This window comes from Hesperophylax consimilis, chromosome 19 (genome assembly GCF_061612785.1).
Source record: "Hesperophylax consimilis isolate HC1 chromosome 19, BYU_Hcon_1.0, whole genome shotgun sequence".
NCBI classification, from domain to species: Eukaryota; Metazoa; Arthropoda; class Insecta; order Trichoptera; family Limnephilidae; genus Hesperophylax; species Hesperophylax consimilis.
This window is the reverse complement of record NC_142854.1, coordinates 1,986,650-2,010,483: the sequence shown is the minus strand read 5'-3', so window position 1 is coordinate 2,010,483 and position 23,834 is coordinate 1,986,650. Positions and strand designations below refer to the sequence as shown.

At 34.3% G+C, this 23,834-nt stretch overlaps 1 protein-coding gene across 6 annotated transcripts in view; it reads left to right on the top strand.

The window, feature by feature from the left end:
• Positions 1-23,834, top strand: part of alpha-Spec (alpha spectrin) — a 112,408-nt gene that overhangs the window by 3,615 nt on the left and 84,959 nt on the right. For all 6 annotated transcript variants that reach the window (XM_089643515.1, XM_089643516.1, XM_089643514.1 and 3 more), the window contains exon 2: positions 18,251-18,429. In XM_089643515.1, the coding sequence (XP_089499641.1) occupies positions 18,355-18,429 (75 nt within the window). In that variant the 5' untranslated portion in view covers positions 18,251-18,354. The remainder of the gene's footprint in view (positions 1-18,250; positions 18,430-23,834) is intronic.

Sequence of the window (23,834 nt, the reverse complement as noted above, 5' to 3'; positions counted from 1 at the left end):
TTTACATATTTTTGACGTTTTCATAAAATGTATATTTAGAAACGCAAATATTTACGTATAACAACACAATACGATAGTTGATATCATAATCTTTCCAAAACATTTTTTAGAATGAGGCTACGTTTCCCAAAACGTGAGTTATGAAGCTTTTAGCAAAACTCGTAAATAACACAAAAATTATCACGTTTTGACAGTTCTCAAAGGAACACATAGTAGATAAAAGTCTTTGTCTGAGAGGTTAAATGTCCTGTTTGTGTCTCAAATATTTAAAAAAATATATTTTTCTACAAACTTATCGATGTAGTTGGGGGCGTTCTTGCTGTAGGTTTTAAAACAAAAATTAATTAACTTTTTTTTAAACATAATTTAGTAGTGCTTTTGGCTGCCTGTCAATCTGTGACCCCCGAATGAGACAGGCGAAGTGACATCATTCCACTGAGGTCAGAGCCAATCAACCTCAGTCTAACTAACTACCAACACTATCATACGTTTATATTACTAGTGTGTGTGCGTGCATAATATATTCAATCTGTGGAGCTGTGTAATGTTGAGAATGGAAAATAATATTATCATGATTCATTTTTGGGTTACTACGAAATGTTGCGCTTCTTCTTCTTTAGCCAACGAAATCAATTCATTGAGTATACGAATGCATCATATAGATACATTATTGCAGTATAAATTAGTTAAAAATTTGAGTTGCTAAATAAGATGCTCTTCCGTTATATAGTAAAGTAGGTGACGTGTTCCTGGCGTTGCTCCGAGACTTATAAATGCTTTGTGGTAAAGTTTTGAGGTTGTTACTTCTAGAGTACCTGACACCTGGGTGCATTTTTAAGGTGACAATAATATTTTTGTATTGTGATTTTTAGTATTTGTTTTTCTTCCTCGGGTGTCCTCAACCTCTTCAACCATTCACTTTCAAGTCATACATTCTCCTTACTCCTCTTTCTTTGCTCATCACGTTTCATTTTACCACAAATAATTATTTGATTCATGTCTTCCTCGGGCATCCTCGACTTTTTCTACCTTTCACTTTATGTAGTATCATGAAATCCACATTGTTAATGTTAAAAAACTACATGTCGACTTTAATTCGTCTCCGTATATTCCAGTGTGGAGATAATGCGTTAAGTCTTTCTCGAGCGTCACCGACTTTTTCTACCTTTCACTTTATGTAGTATCATGAAATCCACATTGTTAATGTTAAAAAACTACATGTCGACTTTAATTCGTCTCCGTATATTCCAGTGTGGAGATAATGCGTTAAGTCTTTCTCGAGCGTCACCGACTTTTTCTACCTTTCACTTTATGTAGTATCATGAAATCCACATTGTTAATGTTAAAAAACTACATGTCGACTTTAATTCGTCTCCGTATATTCCAGTGTGGAGATAATGCGTTAAGTCTTTCTCGAGCGTCACCGACTTTTTCTACCTTTCACTTTATGTAGTATCATGAAATCCACATTGTTAATGTTAAAAAACTACATGTCGACTTTAATTCGTCTCCGTATATTCCAGTGTGGAGATAATGCGTTAAGTCTTTCTCGAGCGTCACCGACTTTTTCTACCTTTCACTTTATGTAGTATCATGAAATCCACATTGTTAATGTTAAAAAACTACATGTCGACTTTAATTCGTCTCCGTATATTCCAGTGTGGAGATAATGCGTTAAGTCTTTCTCGAGCGTCACCGACTTTTTCTACCTTTCACTTTATGTAGTATCATGAAATCCACATTGTTAATGTTAAAAAACTACATGTCGACTTTAATTCGTCTCCGTATATTCTAGTGTGGAGATAATGCGTTAAGTCTTTCTCGAGCGTCACCGACTTTTTCTACCTTTCACTTTATGTAGTATCATGAAATCCACATTGTTAATGTTAAAAAACTACATGTCGACTTTAATTCGTCTCCGTATATTCCAGTGTGGAGATAATGCGTTAAGTCTTTCTCGAGCGTCACCGACTTTTTCTACCTTTCACTTTATGTAGTATCATGAAATCCACATTGTTAATGTTAAAAAACTACATGTCGACTTTAATTCGTCTCCGTATATTCCAGTGTGGAGATAATGCGTTAAGTCTTTCTCGAGCGTCACACCGACTTTTTCTACCTTTCACTTTATGTAGTATCATGAAATCCACATTGTTAATGTTAAAAAACTACATGTCGACTTTAATTCGTCTCCGTATATTCCAGTGTGGAGATAATGCGTTAAGTCTTTCTCGAGCGTCACCGACTTTTTCTACCTTTCACTTTATGTAGTATCATGAAATCCACATTGTTAATGTTAAAAAACTACATGTCGACTTTAATTCGTCTCCGTATATTCCAGTGTGGAGATAATGCGTTAAGTCTTTCTCGAGCGTCACCGACTTTTTCTACCTTTCACTTTATGTAGTATCATGAAATCCACATTGTTAATGTTAAAAAACTACATGTCGACTTTAATTCGTCTCCGTATATTCCAGTGTGGAGATAATGCGTTAAGTCTTTCTCGAGCGTCACCGACTTTTTCTACCTTTCACTTTATGTAGTATCATGAAATCCACATTGTTAATGTTAAAAAACTACATGTCGACTTTAATTCGTCTCCGTATATTCCAGTGTGGAGATAATGCGTTAAGTCTTTCTCGAGCGTCACCGACTTTTTCTACCTTTCACTTTATGTAGTATCATGAAATCCACATTGTTAATGTTAAAAAACTACATGTCGACTTTAATTCGTCTCCGTATATTCCAGTGTGGAGATAATGCGTTAAGTCTTTCTCGAGCGTCACCGACTTTTTCTACCTTTCACTTTATGTAGTATCATGAAATCCACATTGTTAATGTTAAAAAACTACATGTCGACTTTAATTCGTCTCCGTATATTCCAGTGTGGAGATAATGCGTTAAGTCTTTCTCGAGCGTCACCGACTTTTTCTACCTTTCACTTTATGTAGTATCATGAAATCCACATTGTTAATGTTAAAAAACTACATGTCGACTTTAATTCGTCTCCGTATATTCCAGTGTGGAGATAATGCGTTAAGTCTTTCTCGAGCGTCACCGACTTTTTCTACCTTTCACTTTATGTAGTATCATGAAATCCACATTGTTAATGTTAAAAAACTACATGTCGACTTTAATTCGTCTCCGTATATTCTAGTGTGGAGATAATGCGTTAAGTCTTTCTCGAGCGTCACCGACTTTTTCTACCTTTCACTTTATGTAGTATCATGAAATCCACATTGTTAATGTTAAAAAACTACATGTCGACTTTAATTCGTCTCCGTATATTCTAGTGTGGAGATAATGCGTTAAGTCTTTCTCGAGCGTCACCGACTTTTTCTACCTTTCACTTTATGTAGTATCATGAAATCCACATTGTTAATGTTAAAAAACTACATGTCGACTTTAATTCGTCTCCGTATATTCCAGTGTGGAGATAATGCGTTAAGTCTTTCTCGAGCGTCACCGACTTTTTCTACCTTTCACTTTATGTAGTATCATGAAATCCACATTGTTAATGTTAAAAAACTACATGTCGACTTTAATTCGTCTCCGTATATTCCAGTGTGGAGATAATGCGTTAAGTCTTTCTCGAGCGTCACCGACTTTTTCTACCTTTCACTTTATGTAGTATCATGAAATCCACATTGTTAATGTTAAAAAACTACATGTCGACTTTAATTCGTCTCCGTATATTCCAGTGTGGAGATAATGCGTTAAGTCTTTCTCGAGCGTCACCGACTTTTTCTACCTTTCACTTTATGTAGTATCATGAAATCCACATTGTTAATGTTAAAAAACTACATGTCGACTTTAATTCGTCTCCGTATATTCTAGTGTGGAGATAATGCGTTAAGTCTTTCTCGAGCGTCACCGACTTTTTCTACCTTTCACTTTATGTAGTATCATGAAATCCACATTGTTAATGTTAAAAAACTACATGTCGACTTTAATTCGTCTCCGTATATTCCAGTGTGGAGATAATGCGTTAAGTCTTTCTCGAGCGTCACCGACTTTTTCTACCTTTCACTTTATGTAGTATCATGAAATCCACATTGTTAATGTTAAAAAACTACATGTCGACTTTAATTCGTCTCCGTATATTCCAGTGTGGAGATAATGCGTTAAGTCTTTCTCGAGCGTCACCGACTTTTTCTACCTTTCACTTTATGTAGTATCATGAAATCCACATTGTTAATGTTAAAAAAACTACATGTCGACTTTAATTCGTCTCCGTATATTCCAGTGTGGAGATAATGCGTTAAGTCTTTCTCGAGCGTCACCGACTTTTTCTACCTTTCACTTTATGTAGTATCATGAAATCCACATTGTTAATGTTAAAAAAACTACATGTCGACTTTAATTCGTCTCCGTATATTCCAGTGTGGAGATAATGCGTTAAGTCTTTCTCGAGCGTCACCGACTTTTTCTACCTTTCACTTTATGTAGTATCATGAAATCCACATTGTTAATGTTAAAAAAACTACATGTCGACTTTAATTCGTCTCCGTATATTCCAGTGTGGAGATAATGCGTTAAGTCTTTCTCGAGCGTCACCGACTTTTTCTACCTTTCACTTTATGTAGTATCATGAAATCCACATTGTTAATGTTAAAAAACTACATGTCGACTTTAATTCGTCTCCGTATATTCCAGTGTGGAGATAATGCGTTAAGTCTTTCTCGAGCGTCACCGACTTTTTCTACCTTTCACTTTATGTAGTATCATGAAATCCACATTGTTAATGTTAAAAAACTACATGTCGACTTTAATTCGTCTCCGTATATTCCAGTGTGGAGATAATGCGTTAAGTCTTTCTCGAGCGTCACCGACTTTTTCTACCTTTCACTTTATGTAGTATCATGAAATCCACATTGTTAATGTTAAAAAACTACATGTCGACTTTAATTCGTCTCCGTATATTCCAGTGTGGAGATAATGCGTTAAGTCTTTCTCGAGCGTCACCGACTTTTTCTACCTTTCACTTTATGTAGTATCATGAAATCCACATTGTTAATGTTAAAAAACTACATGTCGACTTTAATTCGTCTCCGTATATTCCAGTGTGGAGATAATGCGTTAAGTCTTTCTCGAGCGTCACCGACTTTTTCTACCTTTCACTTTATGTAGTATCATGAAATCCACATTGTTAATGTTAAAAAACTACATGTCGACTTTAATTCGTCTCCGTATATTCCAGTGTGGAGATAATGCGTTAAGTCTTTCTCGAGCGTCACCGACTTTTTCTACCTTTCACTTTATGTAGTATCATGAAATCCACATTGTTAATGTTAAAAAAACTACATGTCGACTTTAATTCGTCTCCGTATATTCCAGTGTGGAGATAATGCGTTAAGTCTTTCTCGAGCGTCACCGACTTTTTCTACCTTTCACTTTATGTAGTATCATGAAATCCACATTGTTAATGTTAAAAAAACTACATGTCGACTTTAATTCGTCTCCGTATATTCCAGTGTGGAGATAATGCGTTAAGTCTTTCTCGAGCGTCACCGACTTTTTCTACCTTTCACTTTATGTAGTATCATGAAATCCACATTGTTAATGTTAAAAAAACTACATGTCGACTTTAATTCGTCTCCGTATATTCCAGTGTGGAGATAATGCGTTAAGTCTTTCTCGAGCGTCACCGACTTTTTCTACCTTTCACTTTATGTAGTATCATGAAATCCACATTGTTAATGTTAAAAAAACTACATGTCGACTTTAATTCGTCTCCGTATATTCCAGTGTGGAGATAATGCGTTAAGTCTTTCTCGAGCGTCACCGACTTTTTCTACCTTTCACTTTATGTAGTATCATGAAATCCACATTGTTAATGTTAAAAAAACTACATGTCGACTTTAATTCGTCTCCGTATATTCCAGTGTGGAGATAATGCGTTAAGTCTTTCTCGAGCGTCACCGACTTTTTCTACCTTTCACTTTATGTAGTATCATGAAATCCACATTGTTAATGTTAAAAAAACTACATGTCGACTTTAATTCGTCTCCGTATATTCCAGTGTGGAGATAATGCGTTAAGTCTTTCTCGAGCGTCACCGACTTTTTCTACCTTTCACTTTATGTAGTATCATGAAATCCACATTGTTAATGTTAAAAAACTACATGTCGACTTTAATTCGTCTCCGTATATTCCAGTGTGGAGATAATGCGTTAAGTCTTTCTCGAGCGTCACCGACTTTTTCTACCTTTCACTTTATGTAGTATCATGAAATCCACATTGTTAATGTTAAAAAAACTACATGTCGACTTTAATTCGTCTCCGTATATTCCAGTGTGGAGATAATGCGTTAAGTCTTTCTCGAGCGTCACCGACTTTTTCTACCTTTCACTTTATGTAGTATCATGAAATCCACATTGTTAATGTTAAAAAAACTACATGTCGACTTTAATTCGTCTCCGTATATTCCAGTGTGGAGATAATGCGTTAAGTCTTTCTCGAGCGTCACCGACTTTTTCTACCTTTCACTTTATGTAGTATCATGAAATCCACATTGTTAATGTTAAAAAAACTACATGTCGACTTTAATTCGTCTCCGTATATTCCAGTGTGGAGATAATGCGTTAAGTCTTTCTCGAGCGTCACCGACTTTTTCTACCTTTCACTTTATGTAGTATCATGAAATCCACATTGTTAATGTTAAAAAAACTACATGTCGACTTTAATTCGTCTCCGTATATTCCAGTGTGGAGATAATGCGTTAAGTCTTTCTCGAGCGTCACCGACTTTTTCTACCTTTCACTTTATGTAGTATCATGAAATCCACATTGTTAATGTTAAAAAAACTACATGTCGACTTTAATTCGTCTCCGTATATTCCAGTGTGGAGATAATGCGTTAAGTCTTTCTCGAGCGTCACCGACTTTTTCTACCTTTCACTTTATGTAGTATCATGAAATCCACATTGTTAATGTTAAAAAAACTACATGTCGACTTTAATTCGTCTCCGTATATTCCAGTGTGGAGATAATGCGTTAAGTCTTTCTCGAGCGTCACCGACTTTTTCTACCTTTCACTTTATGTAGTATCATGAAATCCACATTGTTAATGTTAAAAAAACTACATGTCGACTTTAATTCGTCTCCGTATATTCCAGTGTGGAGATAATGCGTTAAGTCTTTCTCGAGCGTCACCGACTTTTTCTACCTTTCACTTTATGTAGTATCATGAAATCCACATTGTTAATGTTAAAAAAACTACATGTCGACTTTAATTCGTCTCCGTATATTCCAGTGTGGAGATAATGCGTTAAGTCTTTCTCGAGCGTCACCGACTTTTTCTACCTTTCACTTTATGTAGTATCATGAAATCCACATTGTTAATGTTAAAAAAACTACATGTCGACTTTAATTCGTCTCCGTATATTCCAGTGTGGAGATAATGCGTTAAGTCTTTCTCGAGCGTCACCGACTTTTTCTACCTTTCACTTTATGTAGTATCATGAAATCCACATTGTTAATGTTAAAAAAACTACATGTCGACTTTAATTCGTCTCCGTATATTCCAGTGTGGAGATAATGCGTTAAGTCTTTCTCGAGCGTCACCGACTTTTTCTACCTTTCACTTTATGTAGTATCATGAAATCCACATTGTTAATGTTAAAAAAACTACATGTCGACTTTAATTCGTCTCCGTATATTCCAGTGTGGAGATAATGCGTTAAGTCTTTCTCGAGCGTCACCGACTTTTTCTACCTTTCACTTTATGTAGTATCATGAAATCCACATTGTTAATGTTAAAAAAACTACATGTCGACTTTAATTCGTCTCCGTATATTCCAGTGTGGAGATAATGCGTTAAGTCTTTCTCGAGCGTCACCGACTTTTTCTACCTTTCACTTTATGTAGTATCATGAAATCCACATTGTTAATGTTAAAAAAACTACATGTCGACTTTAATTCGTCTCCGTATATTCCAGTGTGGAGATAATGCGTTAAGTCTTTCTCGAGCGTCACCGACTTTTTCTACCTTTCACTTTATGTAGTATCATGAAATCCACATTGTTAATGTTAAAAAAACTACATGTCGACTTTAATTCGTCTCCGTATATTCCAGTGTGGAGATAATGCGTTAAGTCTTTCTCGAGCGTCACCGACTTTTTCTACCTTTCACTTTATGTAGTATCATGAAATCCACATTGTTAATGTTAAAAAAACTACATGTCGACTTTAATTCGTCTCCGTATATTCCAGTGTGGAGATAATGCGTTAAGTCTTTCTCGAGCGTCACCGACTTTTTCTACCTTTCACTTTATGTAGTATCATGAAATCCACATTGTTAATGTTAAAAAAACTACATGTCGACTTTAATTCGTCTCCGTATATTCCAGTGTGGAGATAATGCGTTAAGTCTTTCTCGAGCGTCACCGACTTTTTCTACCTTTCACTTTATGTAGTATCATGAAATCCACATTGTTAATGTTAAAAAAACTACATGTCGACTTTAATTCGTCTCCGTATATTCCAGTGTGGAGATAATGCGTTAAGTCTTTCTCGAGCGTCACCGACTTTTTCTACCTTTCACTTTATGTAGTATCATGAAATCCACATTGTTAATGTTAAAAAAACTACATGTCGACTTTAATTCGTCTCCGTATATTCCAGTGTGGAGATAATGCGTTAAGTCTTTCTCGAGCGTCACCGACTTTTTCTACCTTTCACTTTATGTAGTATCATGAAATCCACATTGTTAATGTTAAAAAAACTACATGTCGACTTTAATTCGTCTCCGTATATTCCAGTGTGGAGATAATGCGTTAAGTCTTTCTCGAGCGTCACCGACTTTTTCTACCTTTCACTTTATGTAGTATCATGAAATCCACATTGTTAATGTTAAAAAAACTACATGTCGACTTTAATTCGTCTCCGTATATTCCAGTGTGGAGATAATGCGTTAAGTCTTTCTCGAGCGTCACCGACTTTTTCTACCTTTCACTTTATGTAGTATCATGAAATCCACATTGTTAATGTTAAAAAACTACATGTCGACTTTAATTCGTCTCCGTATATTCCAGTGTGGAGATAATGCGTTAAGTCTTTCTCGAGCGTCACCGACTTTTTCTACCTTTCACTTTATGTAGTATCATGAAATCCACATTGTTAATGTTAAAAAAACTACATGTCGACTTTAATTCGTCTCCGTATATTCCAGTGTGGAGATAATGCGTTAAGTCTTTCTCGAGCGTCACCGACTTTTTCTACCTTTCACTTTATGTAGTATCATGAAATCCACATTGTTAATGTTAAAAAACTACATGTCGACTTTAATTCGTCTCCGTATATTCCAGTGTGGAGATAATGCGTTAAGTCTTTCTCGAGCGTCACCGACTTTTTCTACCTTTCACTTTATGTAGTATCATGAAATCCACATTGTTAATGTTAAAAAACTACATGTCGACTTTAATTCGTCTCCGTATATTCCAGTGTGGAGATAATGCGTTAAGTCTTTCTCGAGCGTCACCGACTTTTTCTACCTTTCACTTTATGTAGTATCATGAAATCCACATTGTTAATGTTAAAAAAACTACATGTCGACTTTAATTCGTCTCCGTATATTCCAGTGTGGAGATAATGCGTTAAGTCTTTCTCGAGCGTCACCGACTTTTTCTACCTTTCACTTTATGTAGTATCATGAAATCCACATTGTTAATGTTAAAAAACTACATGTCGACTTTAATTCGTCTCCGTATATTCCAGTGTGGAGATAATGCGTTAAGTCTTTCTCGAGCGTCACCGACTTTTTCTACCTTTCACTTTATGTAGTATCATGAAATCCACATTGTTAATGTTAAAAAACTACATGTCGACTTTAATTCGTCTCCGTATATTCCAGTGTGGAGATAATGCGTTAAGTCTTTCTCGAGCGTCACCGACTTTTTCTACCTTTCACTTTATGTAGTATCATGAAATCCACATTGTTAATGTTAAAAAACTACATGTCGACTTTAATTCGTCTCCGTATATTCCAGTGTGGAGATAATGCGTTAAGTCTTTCTCGAGCGTCACCGACTTTTTCTACCTTTCACTTTATGTAGTATCATGAAATCCACATTGTTAATGTTAAAAAACTACATGTCGACTTTAATTCGTCTCCGTATATTCCAGTGTGGAGATAATGCGTTAAGTCTTTCTCGAGCGTCACCGACTTTTTCTACCTTTCACTTTATGTAGTATCATGAAATCCACATTGTTAATGTTAAAAAACTACATGTCGACTTTAATTCGTCTCCGTATATTCCAGTGTGGAGATAATGCGTTAAGTCTTTCTCGAGCGTCACCGACTTTTTCTACCTTTCACTTTATGTAGTATCATGAAATCCACATTGTTAATGTTAAAAAACTACATGTCGACTTTAATTCGTCTCCGTATATTCCAGTGTGGAGATAATGCGTTAAGTCTTTCTCGAGCGTCACCGACTTTTTCTACCTTTCACTTTATGTAGTATCATGAAATCCACATTGTTAATGTTAAAAAACTACATGTCGACTTTAATTCGTCTCCGTATATTCCAGTGTGGAGATAATGCGTTAAGTCTTTCTCGAGCGTCACCGACTTTTTCTACCTTTCACTTTATGTAGTATCATGAAATCCACATTGTTAATGTTAAAAAACTACATGTCGACTTTAATTCGTCTCCGTATATTCCAGTGTGGAGATAATGCGTTAAGTCTTTCTCGAGCGTCACCGACTTTTTCTACCTTTCACTTTATGTAGTATCATGAAATCCACATTGTTAATGTTAAAAAACTACATGTCGACTTTAATTCGTCTCCGTATATTCCAGTGTGGAGATAATGCGTTAAGTCTTTCTCGAGCGTCACCGACTTTTTCTACCTTTCACTTTATGTAGTATCATGAAATCCACATTGTTAATGTTAAAAAAACTACATGTCGACTTTAATTCGTCTCCGTATATTCCAGTGTGGAGATAATGCGTTAAGTCTTTCTCGAGCGTCACCGACTTTTTCTACCTTTCACTTTATGTAGTATCATGAAATCCACATTGTTAATGTTAAAAAACTACATGTCGACTTTAATTCGTCTCCGTATATTCCAGTGTGGAGATAATGCGTTAAGTCTTTCTCGAGCGTCACCGACTTTTTCTACCTTTCACTTTATGTAGTATCATGAAATCCACATTGTTAATGTTAAAAAACTACATGTCGACTTTAATTCGTCTCCGTATATTCCAGTGTGGAGATAATGCGTTAAGTCTTTCTCGAGCGTCACCGACTTTTTCTACCTTTCACTTTATGTAGTATCATGAAATCCACATTGTTAATGTTAAAAAACTACATGTCGACTTTAATTCGTCTCCGTATATTCCAGTGTGGAGATAATGCGTTAAGTCTTTCTCGAGCGTCACCGACTTTTTCTACCTTTCACTTTATGTAGTATCATGAAATCCACATTGTTAATGTTAAAAAACTACATGTCGACTTTAATTCGTCTCCGTATATTCCAGTGTGGAGATAATGCGTTAAGTCTTTCTCGAGCGTCACCGACTTTTTCTACCTTTCACTTTATGTAGTATCATGAAATCCACATTGTTAATGTTAAAAAAACTACATGTCGACTTTAATTCGTCTCAGTATATTCCAGTGTGGAGATAATGCGTTAAGTCTTTCTCGAGCGTCACCGACTTTTTCTACCTTTCACTTTATGTAGTATCATGAAATCCACATTGTTAATGTTAAAAAAACTACATGTCGACTTTAATTCGTCTCCGTATATTCCAGTGTGGAGATAATGCGTTAAGTCTTTCTCGAGCGTCACCGACTTTTTCTACCTTTCACTTTATGTAGTATCATGAAATCCACATTGTTAATGTTAAAAAACTACATGTCGACTTTAATTCGTCTCCGTATATTCCAGTGTGGAGATAATGCGTTAAGTCTTTCTCGAGCGTCACCGACTTTTTCTACCTTTCACTTTATGTAGTATCATGAAATCCACATTGTTAATGTTAAAAAACTACATGTCGACTTTAATTCGTCTCCGTATATTCCAGTGTGGAGATAATGCGTTAAGTCTTTCTCGAGCGTCACCGACTTTTTCTACCTTTCACTTTATGTAGTATCATGAAATCCACATTGTTAATGTTAAAAAAACTACATGTCGACTTTAATTCGTCTCAGTATATTCCAGTGTGGAGATAATGCGTTAAGTCTTTCTCGAGCGTCACCGACTTTTTCTACCTTTCACTTTATGTAGTATCATGAAATCCACATTGTTAATGTTAAAAAACTACATGTCGACTTTAATTCGTCTCCGTATATTCCAGTGTGGAGATAATGCGTTAAGTCTTTCTCGAGCGTCACCGACTTTTTCTACCTTTCACTTTATGTAGTATCATGAAATCCACATTGTTAATGTTAAAAAACTACATGTCGACTTTAATTCGTCTCAGTATATTCCAGTGTGGAGATAATGCGTTAAGTCTTTCTCGAGCGTCACCGACTTTTTCTACCTTTCACTTTATGTAGTATCATGAAATCCACATTGTTAATGTTAAAAAACTACATGTCGACTTTAATTCGTCTCCGTATATTCCAGTGTGGAGATAATGCGTTAAGTCTTTCTCGAGCGTCACCGACTTTTTCTACCTTTCACTTTATGTAGTATCATGAAATCCACATTGTTAATGTTAAAAAACTACATGTCGACTTTAATTCGTCTCAGTATATTCCAGTGTGGAGATAATGCGTTAAGTCTTTCTCGAGCGTCACCGACTTTTTCTACCTTTCACTTTATGTAGTATCATGAAATCCACATTGTTAATGTTAAAAAAACTACATGTCGACTTTAATTCGTCTCCGTATATTCCAGTGTGGAGATAATGCGTTAAGTCTTTCTCGAGCGTCACCGACTTTTTCTACCTTTCACTTTATGTAGTATCATGAAATCCACATTGTTAATGTTAAAAAACTACATGTCGACTTTAATTCGTCTCCGTATATTCCAGTGTGGAGATAATGCGTTAAGTCTTTCTCGAGCGTCACCGACTTTTTCTACCTTTCACTTTATGTAGTATCATGAAATCCACATTGTTAATGTTAAAAAACTACATGTCGACTTTAATTCGTCTCCGTATATTCCAGTGTGGAGATAATGCGTTAAGTCTTTCTCGAGCGTCACCGACTTTTTCTACCTTTCACTTTATGTAGTATCATGAAATCCACATTGTTAATGTTAAAAAACTACATGTCGACTTTAATTCGTCTCCGTATATTCCAGTGTGGAGATAATGCGTTAAGTCTTTCTCGAGCGTCACCGACTTTTTCTACCTTTCACTTTATGTAGTATCATGAAATCCACATTGTTAATGTTAAAAAACTACATGTCGACTTTAATTCGTCTCCGTATATTCCAGTGTGGAGATAATGCGTTAAGTCTTTCTCGAGCGTCACAGACTTTTTCTACCTTTCACTTTATGTAGTATCATGAAATCCACATTGTTAATGTTAAAAAAACTACATGTCGACTTTAATTCGTCTCAGTATATTCCAGTGTGGAGATAATGCGTTAAGTCTTTCTCGAGCGTCACCGACTTTTTCTACCTTTCACTTTATGTAGTATCATGAAATCCACATTGTTAATGTTAAAAAAACTACATGTCGACTTTAATTCGTCTCCGTATATTCCAGTGTGGAGATAATGCGTTAAGTCTTTCTCGAGCGTCACCGACTTTTTCTACCTTTCACTTTATGTAGTATCATGAAATCCACATTGTTAATGTTAAAAAACTACATGTCGACTTTAATTCGTCTCCGTATATTCCAGTGTGGAGATAATGCGTTAAGTCTTTCTCGAGCGTCACCGACTTTTTCTACCTTTCACTTTATGTAGTATCATGAAATCCACATTGTTAATGTTAAAAAACTACATGTCGACTTTAATTCGTCTCCGTATATTCCAGTGTGGAGATAATGCGTTAAGTCTTTCTCGAGCGTCACCGACTTTTTCTACCTTTCACTTTATGTAGTATCATGAAATCCACATTGTTAATGTTAAAAAAACTACATGTCGACTTTAATTCGTCTCCGTATATTCCAGTGTGGAGATAATGCGTTAAGTCTTTCTCGAGCGTCACCGACTTTTTCTACCTTTCACTTTATGTAGTATCATGAAATCCACATTGTTAATGTTAAAAAACTACATGTCGACTTTAATTCGTCTCCGTATATTCCAGTGTGGAGATAATGCGTTAAGTCTTTCTCGAGCGTCACCGACTTTTTCTACCTTTCACTTTATGTAGTATCATGAAATCCACATTGTTAATGTTAAAAAAACTACATGTCGACTTTAATTCGTCTCAGTATATTCCAGTGTGGAGATAATGCGTTAAGTCTTTCTCGAGCGTCACCGACTTTTTCTACCTTTCACTTTATGTAGTATCATGAAATCCACATTGTTAATGTTAAAAAACTACATGTCGACTTTAATTCGTCTCCGTATATTCCAGTGTGGAGATAATGCGTTAAGTCTTTCTCGAGCGTCACCGACTTTTTCTACCTTTCACTTTATGTAGTATCATGAAATCCACATTGTTAATGTTAAAAAAACTACATGTCGACTTTAATTCGTCTCAGTATATTCCAGTGTGGAGATAATGCGTTAAGTCTTTCTCGAGCGTCACCGACTTTTTCTACCTTTCACTTTATGTAGTATCATGAAATCCACATTGTTAATGTTAAAAAAACTACATGTCGACTTTAATTCGTCTCCGTATATTCCAGTGTGGAGATAATGCGTTAAGTCTTTCTCGAGGGTCCCCGATTTCTTCTATCGTTCAAATCAATCTCTAAACACTCTTGGCTAACTAACTAACTAACTAACTAACTTACTTTGAAATTTTCATTGAAATCAGATGAATGGTACAAGAAAGAAACATTCATTTTTATATAAATAGATGTATATATTTTGGTAGAGCTGAATAAATACAAACAGTCCATAAACTACTCTTTTTCTGACATGTCATGGTCACAAGTTACTTTTCTGCTGTTTATTTAGAATTAACGGCACAAGTGCCATTTACATACTGGATAGTTCGATAGTCCTAGTACAAATATAGAAAGAAAGAAAAGAAAAAAAACATATAGACGTAAAATAAACGATTTAACGTTCTTATTCAAAATACTTAACTCTAAATTCGACTGTTGTGAACTCCTACAACTTATAAACATACATACACCCACAGTAACAACACGACAAAATACAATATTCTACAGCAGCACACATAAGCGTAACTACATTGCCCACTCTCCGATACAACGACTTCACACCATGGGAAATCATTACTTGGGTGATGTTGACATATTCAATACCAACTTGGCAAGTTTTGTGGATCATTTAAAAAATTTATTTCAACAATACTCCTAAACACATCATGTAAACCTACAAATAGCTGTAATTTTCTGTTTTTGTTTCTTGTGTTCGTATGACTTGTTGCATAGCTTTTATCAAATGTAATTTTATTCTTATTTTTTATGTTTCAAAGTATCTGTCAAATTAAAATTATACTACCAACCATGTAAAAGCCCTCTGGGCGTTAAATAAATAAATAAATATGTTAAAAAAACAAAACAAAAAAGTGCTGTTAAAATGTTATGAATTTAATTTATTTTATGTACACCTCTGTACATACAGGATGTACAGGGGTAAAGTGCGCTAACTTCGAGGGGTGATTCTACATGATAGTACTAGTAAAAAATATAAATAAGTTTTTTCGAAATTGCAACATTAAGGTAGTTTTTTAAGTAAAAAAAGTTGAATTGTTTGTTTGGGAAAATAATAATAAATATTTTTGTATGGGAAAATAAACATTGAAATTTCGAAAAAATTATTTATCTTTTTCACTTCTACCATCATCTAGAATTACCTCTCGAAGTTAGCGCACTTTTACTAAAGTTTGTGTACTCTACCCCGGGACACCCTGTAAATATATAATTGGTTTTTTTTTTTATAATCTAAAAATTAAAAAAACCAACTGTTGGTTTTCCAAAGATTAATAAATTAAAAACGGAAAACAAAATCTTAAACAATTAGTGTGTTTGCCATCTATGTTAAAAAGCCAGGAAGTTAGACCATTTTGGTCTTAATTGATTAAACTCCATGACCCATTTTATGTCTGACGTAAAACTATGACTCATCACTCAAGTGAATGTATTTTTATAGTCTGTATGCACAACTACATGTATATAATGAATGTGTGTGTGTGTTAGATTGGTTGCTTCTCTTTAATCCAAATGGGTGTGGCAGAACTAACTGACTATCTGTTCTATTCAATATTGATTATATTTAATCAGTACAAATAACATGAAATTCTACCAATTCAATTTTTTCCATATTTTAATAAACAATAATTATGCAAAGTTTTTTTCAATATAAAAGATTTCTATTAAGGCTTTTAAAAATGTGAATACTGCACAAGAGTCCCAACTGCTCCTAAACGTCTGGAGCCAGTGAAATTGTGGCATCCCTAATTGGGGGATGTTGTGAGGCTGAAGGTAGTGGGGAGGGGGAGGAGATGGAGAGAGGAAGGTGTGGGTGTACCTGGCTATTCAGATCTAGTCACCAAACACGGCTAAAGCCATTTCAAGCAACGTTTCAATTCTGAATGATGGTCTTACACCAGTACGATACTGAGAGTATTTTCCACGCTTGTTAAATAAATTAAAACATTTTAAAGTTATATCCTTAGCCTCTTGTGTGCCGACATATCTTTAAGGATATTTTCCAAAAATCATTTCTCTGAATATAAGTAGCTATTTTGGGGAAACTATTTATAGAAGATTATATACTTTTTAATAAATACATGGTTGGGCAAAAGTCATAATGTGAATGTGCCATAATTTTTTGTGAGTCGGTCATTTGACCGATATCATTTTTTTAACTTAATGTCATCTATTTTACACCTTCAATTAAACTTTTTGCGAAAACAAAGCCCCATTTTTTTATATCTGAGAAAATGGCAGCCAATTAAGATTATGACATTATTTTTGCCTCATGTTATATGTATATAAACACATTAATTTAAAAAAAAAATTAAAAATTTGCCAAAAACTAGTGCGTTATTACGAAAACAGAATAAGCTGGTGCACTGCGTAAATTTAGTGCAAGGCGATCAAGAAGTTAAAGGAAAATTCTTGGTGTTCTTAAAATACCTTTGAAATCGAGCAAATCTGCGTAATCCTTGCGTTGGAGAAATAAGGTTGAAATTGCCACTTAACGCCGGCTGCCGATTTATGCAGATTTTTCTGTGTAAATTGGCTAAATCTAATATAAAAAGTATGTTATTTTTATTTGTGCAGCTCTGTCTTAAATTTTAAAATGGTTACCGATCCTACCCTAAAAACATTTTGTATTCTAATTTTTCGCATTATACAAAGAAACTAAATCCGAAAAATGGTACCTAATTATGTATCAAGGTTTGACACTAGTTTGACTGATGCTTTATATTTCTATAGCTTACTAAAATACAAAAATAAAATTGCTAGGTAAATTGAAAGATGTGTTCTATTCGCAGATAAATAAAATTTAAAAAATTGCCATAACTTTTAAACTGGGAACCTTACATTATCCGTGCAACTGCTGTATCCAATAAAATGTAACTATAATTATATATCTCATATGCAAGCCTCGATATATGCAATTATTGCCATCCTGATTAACAATCGATCGTACACTGAAGACCTACCATTCAATGAAACACATAATACTGTTCCCTAGAGTCATTTGCCAAATGACAAGCCTCCAGAGAACTACGAATAAATTCCTCCCTTCTGCACCTCGCGAGAGACAAGCATCTGTGCATATCCTTCTGCTTGCAGTCTAGCTATATACATGTTAAAATTTATTTGAAACTAGCTGTACCCCGCTACACGTTGCTGTTGCTCAGTATGTCTATGATTTTACATCCAACAAATGGCGCTGTTTTTTAAAAAGTATGTTTTTACCTGTCACAGGTGACATCTATATAAAAACATTTGAATGCAACGTTTTGTAAAAATTTCAAAGCAATCAGTGAAGAACTTTGGAAAATTTAAGTTTTTGAACAAACGAACATGTACATTTTTATTTATATTTTTATAGATCACACTATAAGCTTATAAGTAAAATGCACTTAACTGAGACAGATAATATTGTGTGTATGTATGTATGTTGTAACAATTAGTATGTAATACAATATGTATTGGTAATACAATCCCCTTTCTATATCTGGTTTCAGATCGACCTAACGACACCACGGGCAACGACAGCACCCGGGCTTAGAGGAGTCTAGAAGCCGACTGTTTGTTATTATTGTTTGTGTGGTTGATCCAAGGAGTCAGCATGGAGCAGATTCCCCCGCCAAAGGAGGTGAAGATTCTGGAGACGGCCGAGGACATCCAGGAGAGGCGTGAACAGGTACTAATATTATCAATTACTAAATCAATTGTCAATTGTGAGTCCTTGACAAAACAGAAAATTGAAGAAAAGTGAAGGAAAAAGAAACGAGCCTATTTTTTATTTAAAGGGCGGAGACGGTTTACACGTAGTTCCCGTGAGCAATGTGCTATCTCCCATTTTACCTCATTCCTTTAACAACAACCCAGTCCCTTTAATAAAGCTCACCAGGGTTGTCATTGGGTGTGTGGTTATGTCTTCTGGTTCTACTGTATGTCTCCCCAGGTATCTGTGCCTAGTTCCCACCAGGGCAGGACATTGGCACCATAGGTGAATTGGAGTCTCTTCATCCTCTTCACAATATCTGCATGTGTCTCCTGAGATGGCAGTGTCCCGTTAGTAGTCCTACCAGTTCCCTCAGCGTAGTTTCTTGGTTCGTTTAGGGTCTGGTCCTTTTATGAGTACTTTGGATTGTCTCATTCCAGGTGCTCTCTCCCATTCTTTGCGGTGCTGGGATTTGACCCACCTATCAATACGAGCCTTACTAAACGTAAACTTTTTTATTTTTTTATGTGGCACTTCACAAGAGTGCCCTTTTCTGTACAGTGTAAAGATAGGGCAACTCTTATGTGAATTATATAAAGCATGAATCTTTAGCTGCCAAAATTTGTGAACGGTGAGCATTCTGAGACATAGATAATAGAAACAATGGAGATGAACCATGAACCATTATTAGTATGAAATTGTGTACAAAAGTGTCACCACAGCAGCGCCTTGCCTCTGTATCTATTTCCACACCAAAAGCATAAATTTCATTAGCTCCAGTCGGCTACAGTTGTCACGCTTCCATGCCATATCTCTTTTTGTTTCCATTATGTATATTCTGAGAGTTACATATATCTTTATATTTCAAGTATAATTATCATGATCCTGTCTGTATTCAAGTAAATGGATATTTTGTAAACAAATTAAATGGGTCGTTTGCCAAAAAGAAGGTGATTTCTATTTATATTTGACCTGAATGAATATATATACTTCACTGAATCGTTGGATCTTAGGCCCAGTTGTTTCGCAGAAATTCAAATGTAACATCAAATGGCCATTATACACCATTTTGTTTTTTTTTTGATATTTGAAAGGTCCCTGTTAAATGTCTATTCTAGGTGCGTTTCAGCTTTCTTTCAAATCACAATCTGTTCAAAAGCTGAAACGGAATTAGAATCGACATCTAACGAGAACCTATCAACTGTCAAAAAAACAAAATGGCTCTGAATAGCCATTTGATGACTTTGTCACGCACGAATTTCTGCGAAACAACCGAGCCTTAAAAATAGCAGCTGAAGAATGTGAAATGAAACATGTCATAAATAATATAATGAAACTAAAGTATATTTGTCTCTATGTCTCATGTATGGCCAAGTAGGGAAATATGTTGACCACATGTTATAATATTGTATAATCAACTCTCTCTAAACATGTAGATTTGTAAGACCGTAACAAAACTTATTCACAGTATTTTTGTGAGAGCGTTTTTAAATATTTACAGCCTTACTATTACTAATAAACGTTTTTTTCCATTTTTACACAATTGATAAACAACTATTTATGTATTGTAAATAGATGTTCTGAAAAGTCTAAAATTTCAAACATGTTTATAAGGAAGGCAACAGAACAACATTGAATTATAAATAATGTTCTGTTGTGTATTATTAGTTAAGTATTTGAGATTTGTGGACCTTGTGAATGGCAAAGCAAAGCTACAAAAATAATTAAACTACAAGTTTTATGGTGTTGCAAAGTAGTTCATGAAATTCAATCACATTACAGAAACTCTTTAAAATTAATTGAACATATTTCTAAATATTAAAACAATTATTTGTGTATTTGTAAAGTGTGAGAGTTAAGTTGTGGGTGAAGTAGGATGCGTCCAATTCATCATGAGCCACTTGCATGATTTTTTATTCAGTTTAGGAAAGATTTTTAAGAGAATTTTTTTTGTCGTTTTTTCAAATCTTTGTAATTTTACTGCGAAATGAAAATTTATGAAGCATTAAAACGATTTTTATTGACTTTTGAACCAACGTAAAAGTTTTTTTTATTTGGTTTTTTATCTGTCAATAGACAGGTATTGACTCGTCTTACTAAAACATTTATTCATTTACCGTAGGACCGGTATATCGGTTGCTCTTTATCCCCGCTTGGTTGTAATTTTAAGCTTAGCACAAAATCCGTTTATGGGTCGTAAGCATAGATATAACAAAAATTAAACCTTTCGTCTATTATTTTAATAGAGGAATGTGTTTCTTTGCAAAACCAAACTGTCGTCACAATATTTATTTTTACACGGGTTTAATTAAAGGGTTGATTTTTGATTTGAAGTCCCCACACCAATCAGCACGGTGCCTCATGCAAGGAACCTAATTATGGTGAATGAACCGTTGAAAACAAACTGTTTTCAGATTGTATCTTTTAAGATCGCTTTTATACTTACCAGACTATAATTATACAATATCATCGTTCATCGATATTCCTCATCGCTCGATGAATTATCCATATTCATAAAAGTAGGCAATTCACACAAATTTTGGCAATTTGAGACAAAAATGTGCAATTATGCACGTAAATGTCAAATTTGACATGTGTAGTTACTATCGCCGCAGCATCTATAAAAAGAAGTGCTTCCAAGCCAAGCATGGATTAGGCAGCGGAATTAGCCTACTTAAATTCAAAAATATTATTTAGGACGGGTTGTTTCGGAGAATTTGAACAATTCATCAAATTTCAACATTCATTTTCGAGTTCTGTGAAAGACTTATTCAAGTTCTGTTTTTATATCATTGTAGGGTAGTTGCTTGACAAAACTGAAATAAAAACAGAACTTGAAAAAATCTTTCACAGAACTTTGAAATTTGATGAATTGTTCAGATTCTCCGAAACAACCCGTCCTTACATATTCGTCAAATTTGACATTTGACACTACTGTGGAACTAGTGCCAAGTCTAGCAAGGACTAAGCGGCCGAATTAGTACACTTAAATTTAAGCAAGGATTCACAAAATTTAAGCAAGGATTCACAAAATTAACTAGCTGAAAACCTTGTAAAATTGTAGCATTTCCATAATCTGATTTTTTTTAAGCCAATGAAAAAATAATGAAAGTATGTAGATCATTCTCCTGCAAAATACATTCTAACATGTAAGGCTTATCATTAGTATGAGGTAACTTCTTATTTTATCTTTGTTTGTTCCTGAGATAAAGCATTTTCCTATTTCGATTCGTGACATCATTAATATTCATTTTAAATGTTTATCATTGATTCCGCTTGTTGATTATCTACTGATATCTCCAGAACAAATTTGTTCACAGCTTATAAACCTTGGTTTTATTTGGAAATTGTAAAATGGGCGTTTGAACAAATTCCAATAGATTAATAATACATACTTAGGTCTGTTACGAGATGTGTAACAATTTTTTCATCTAATGTTGTTTATATATAGGATTTTTTTTTTTTATATGTGTTTATTCAGTTTTTTTTATTGGTACATTATTTTCTCTTACTTAGATCTTACAAAACTGATCAATCAGTTTAATTGTATAATATCCTACATAAAATTTTTTTATTCTAAGATCTAAATACCTATGTTTTAATACTAACTCCTAGGGGCTGGACCCCTGCATTTGCAGTGTAGAAGAATCATGCCCATACACTGTATGAAGCACTGCAATTGCAGTACATTCATTTTATCTTAAGATTATTACCTCGACTAGGGTTAGTTAACCCCTTCAGTAATCATTTAAAAATTAAAAATGGAAAAAAAAACACCTTTTTTTTATCAATGAATTTTATTTACTCAAAATATATATCCTCATATAAAAGCCATTTCGGGCCCAAAATGGAACTGAATATTGGATGTTAAGTGTGAAAAAATAATTAAAATTTTTCTTTAGTATGAATTCCGAATTCTGGCCGCCCGAGTATACTCGGGCGTGGTCCTTAACCTCTCAGACAAAGACTTTTATCTACTATGTGTTCCTTTGAGAACTGTCAAAACGTGATAATTTTTGTGTTATTTACGAGTTTTGCTAAACGTTTTTGGGAAACGTAGCCTCATTCTAAAAAATGTTATGGAAAGATTATGAAATCAACTATCGCATTGTGTTGTAATACGTAAATATTTGCGTTTCTAAATATACATTTTATGAAAACGTCAAAAAAAAAATTAAAAATCGCTTACAATTATTTCAAAGCTTTGAAAAATGTACTTTTTTCTGAGTATCATAAAGAAATAACACTTTATATATTGAAGAAATATAATTAGAAACTATTAGTCACCTCAAAATATTAACCGTTCAAACTAAAATATTTTTAATAAATTATTTACAAACGCAATAAATTATGAACGAACAAGATGACAGATTCAATCGGCTTAGATAATGCACCTCTACGTTCCATAGATATTCTTGAATACAGACGCGTAGTGTTATTCATTATCGATACTCTGTTTTTTAAATCATGGCAATCCGTATACTAGTGATGGAAATAAATCGATTTTTGTAAAATCTCGCGCGTTTACGTGAAAAGACGTTCTAATGTCTTTACCGCTATTATCATATTTACGTCTTCTGACGTTCTAATGTTCTGAGTGGTTAAGAGGTTAAGGACAAAAATAAAACGGTCACATTGTCTTGGCTTTAACAAAAAATATGTTTATTTATTGAAGTTTATTGTCGGCCCCTACAGGTTAATTATACTCTTGATGTTACATATATTATATGTACATTAACAGCGCCCTTGAAGTGGTCTTTCACAAAAGAAGGCGCTATACAAATTAATCATTTATTATCTGTGAGCAATCTTAACTATTAAACAAGAAATCTGTAAGTTTGTTTTTGAAATAGCAAATAGCAAAAAAATGAAATTTAGTACTGCTTCTTCTTCTGTCTGAAGTTTCTAGGCTAATACAACTATTTTTAGTTTTCTATTTAATTTCCATTAAGAGGGGGCTAGGGTTAATTCGTACGAAAAAAGGCATTTTTTGTGAATTTTTTGTGACAACACATTTAAAATTTCTTTATTAAATCTAATAGGACAGTAAAGTATGACATTTTAAGAATGTTGTATAAAATTTTCACGGAGAAATATTAAAAAACACGGCAATGGCAGCAATTATTCGGAAGTGTCTCAAAAAAAAGTAGAATGGCGGTGACCCTAATAACTCGGTGCTGGGTCATCTGAAATCAAAAAATTAAAGTTCATTCGTTAGATAATAGTTTTTCTCAGGTAACGCTGGGAGGGTTTTTCGAAATTTTAATTTTTCACTTTTTTGGAACACTTTGAAGGGAAGAACGCTATTTTTAGTGAAAAAAATCGGCTAATTTGTTATTGTAAAATAATAATTATTAACAAATTTGAAAAAAACTCTCCAG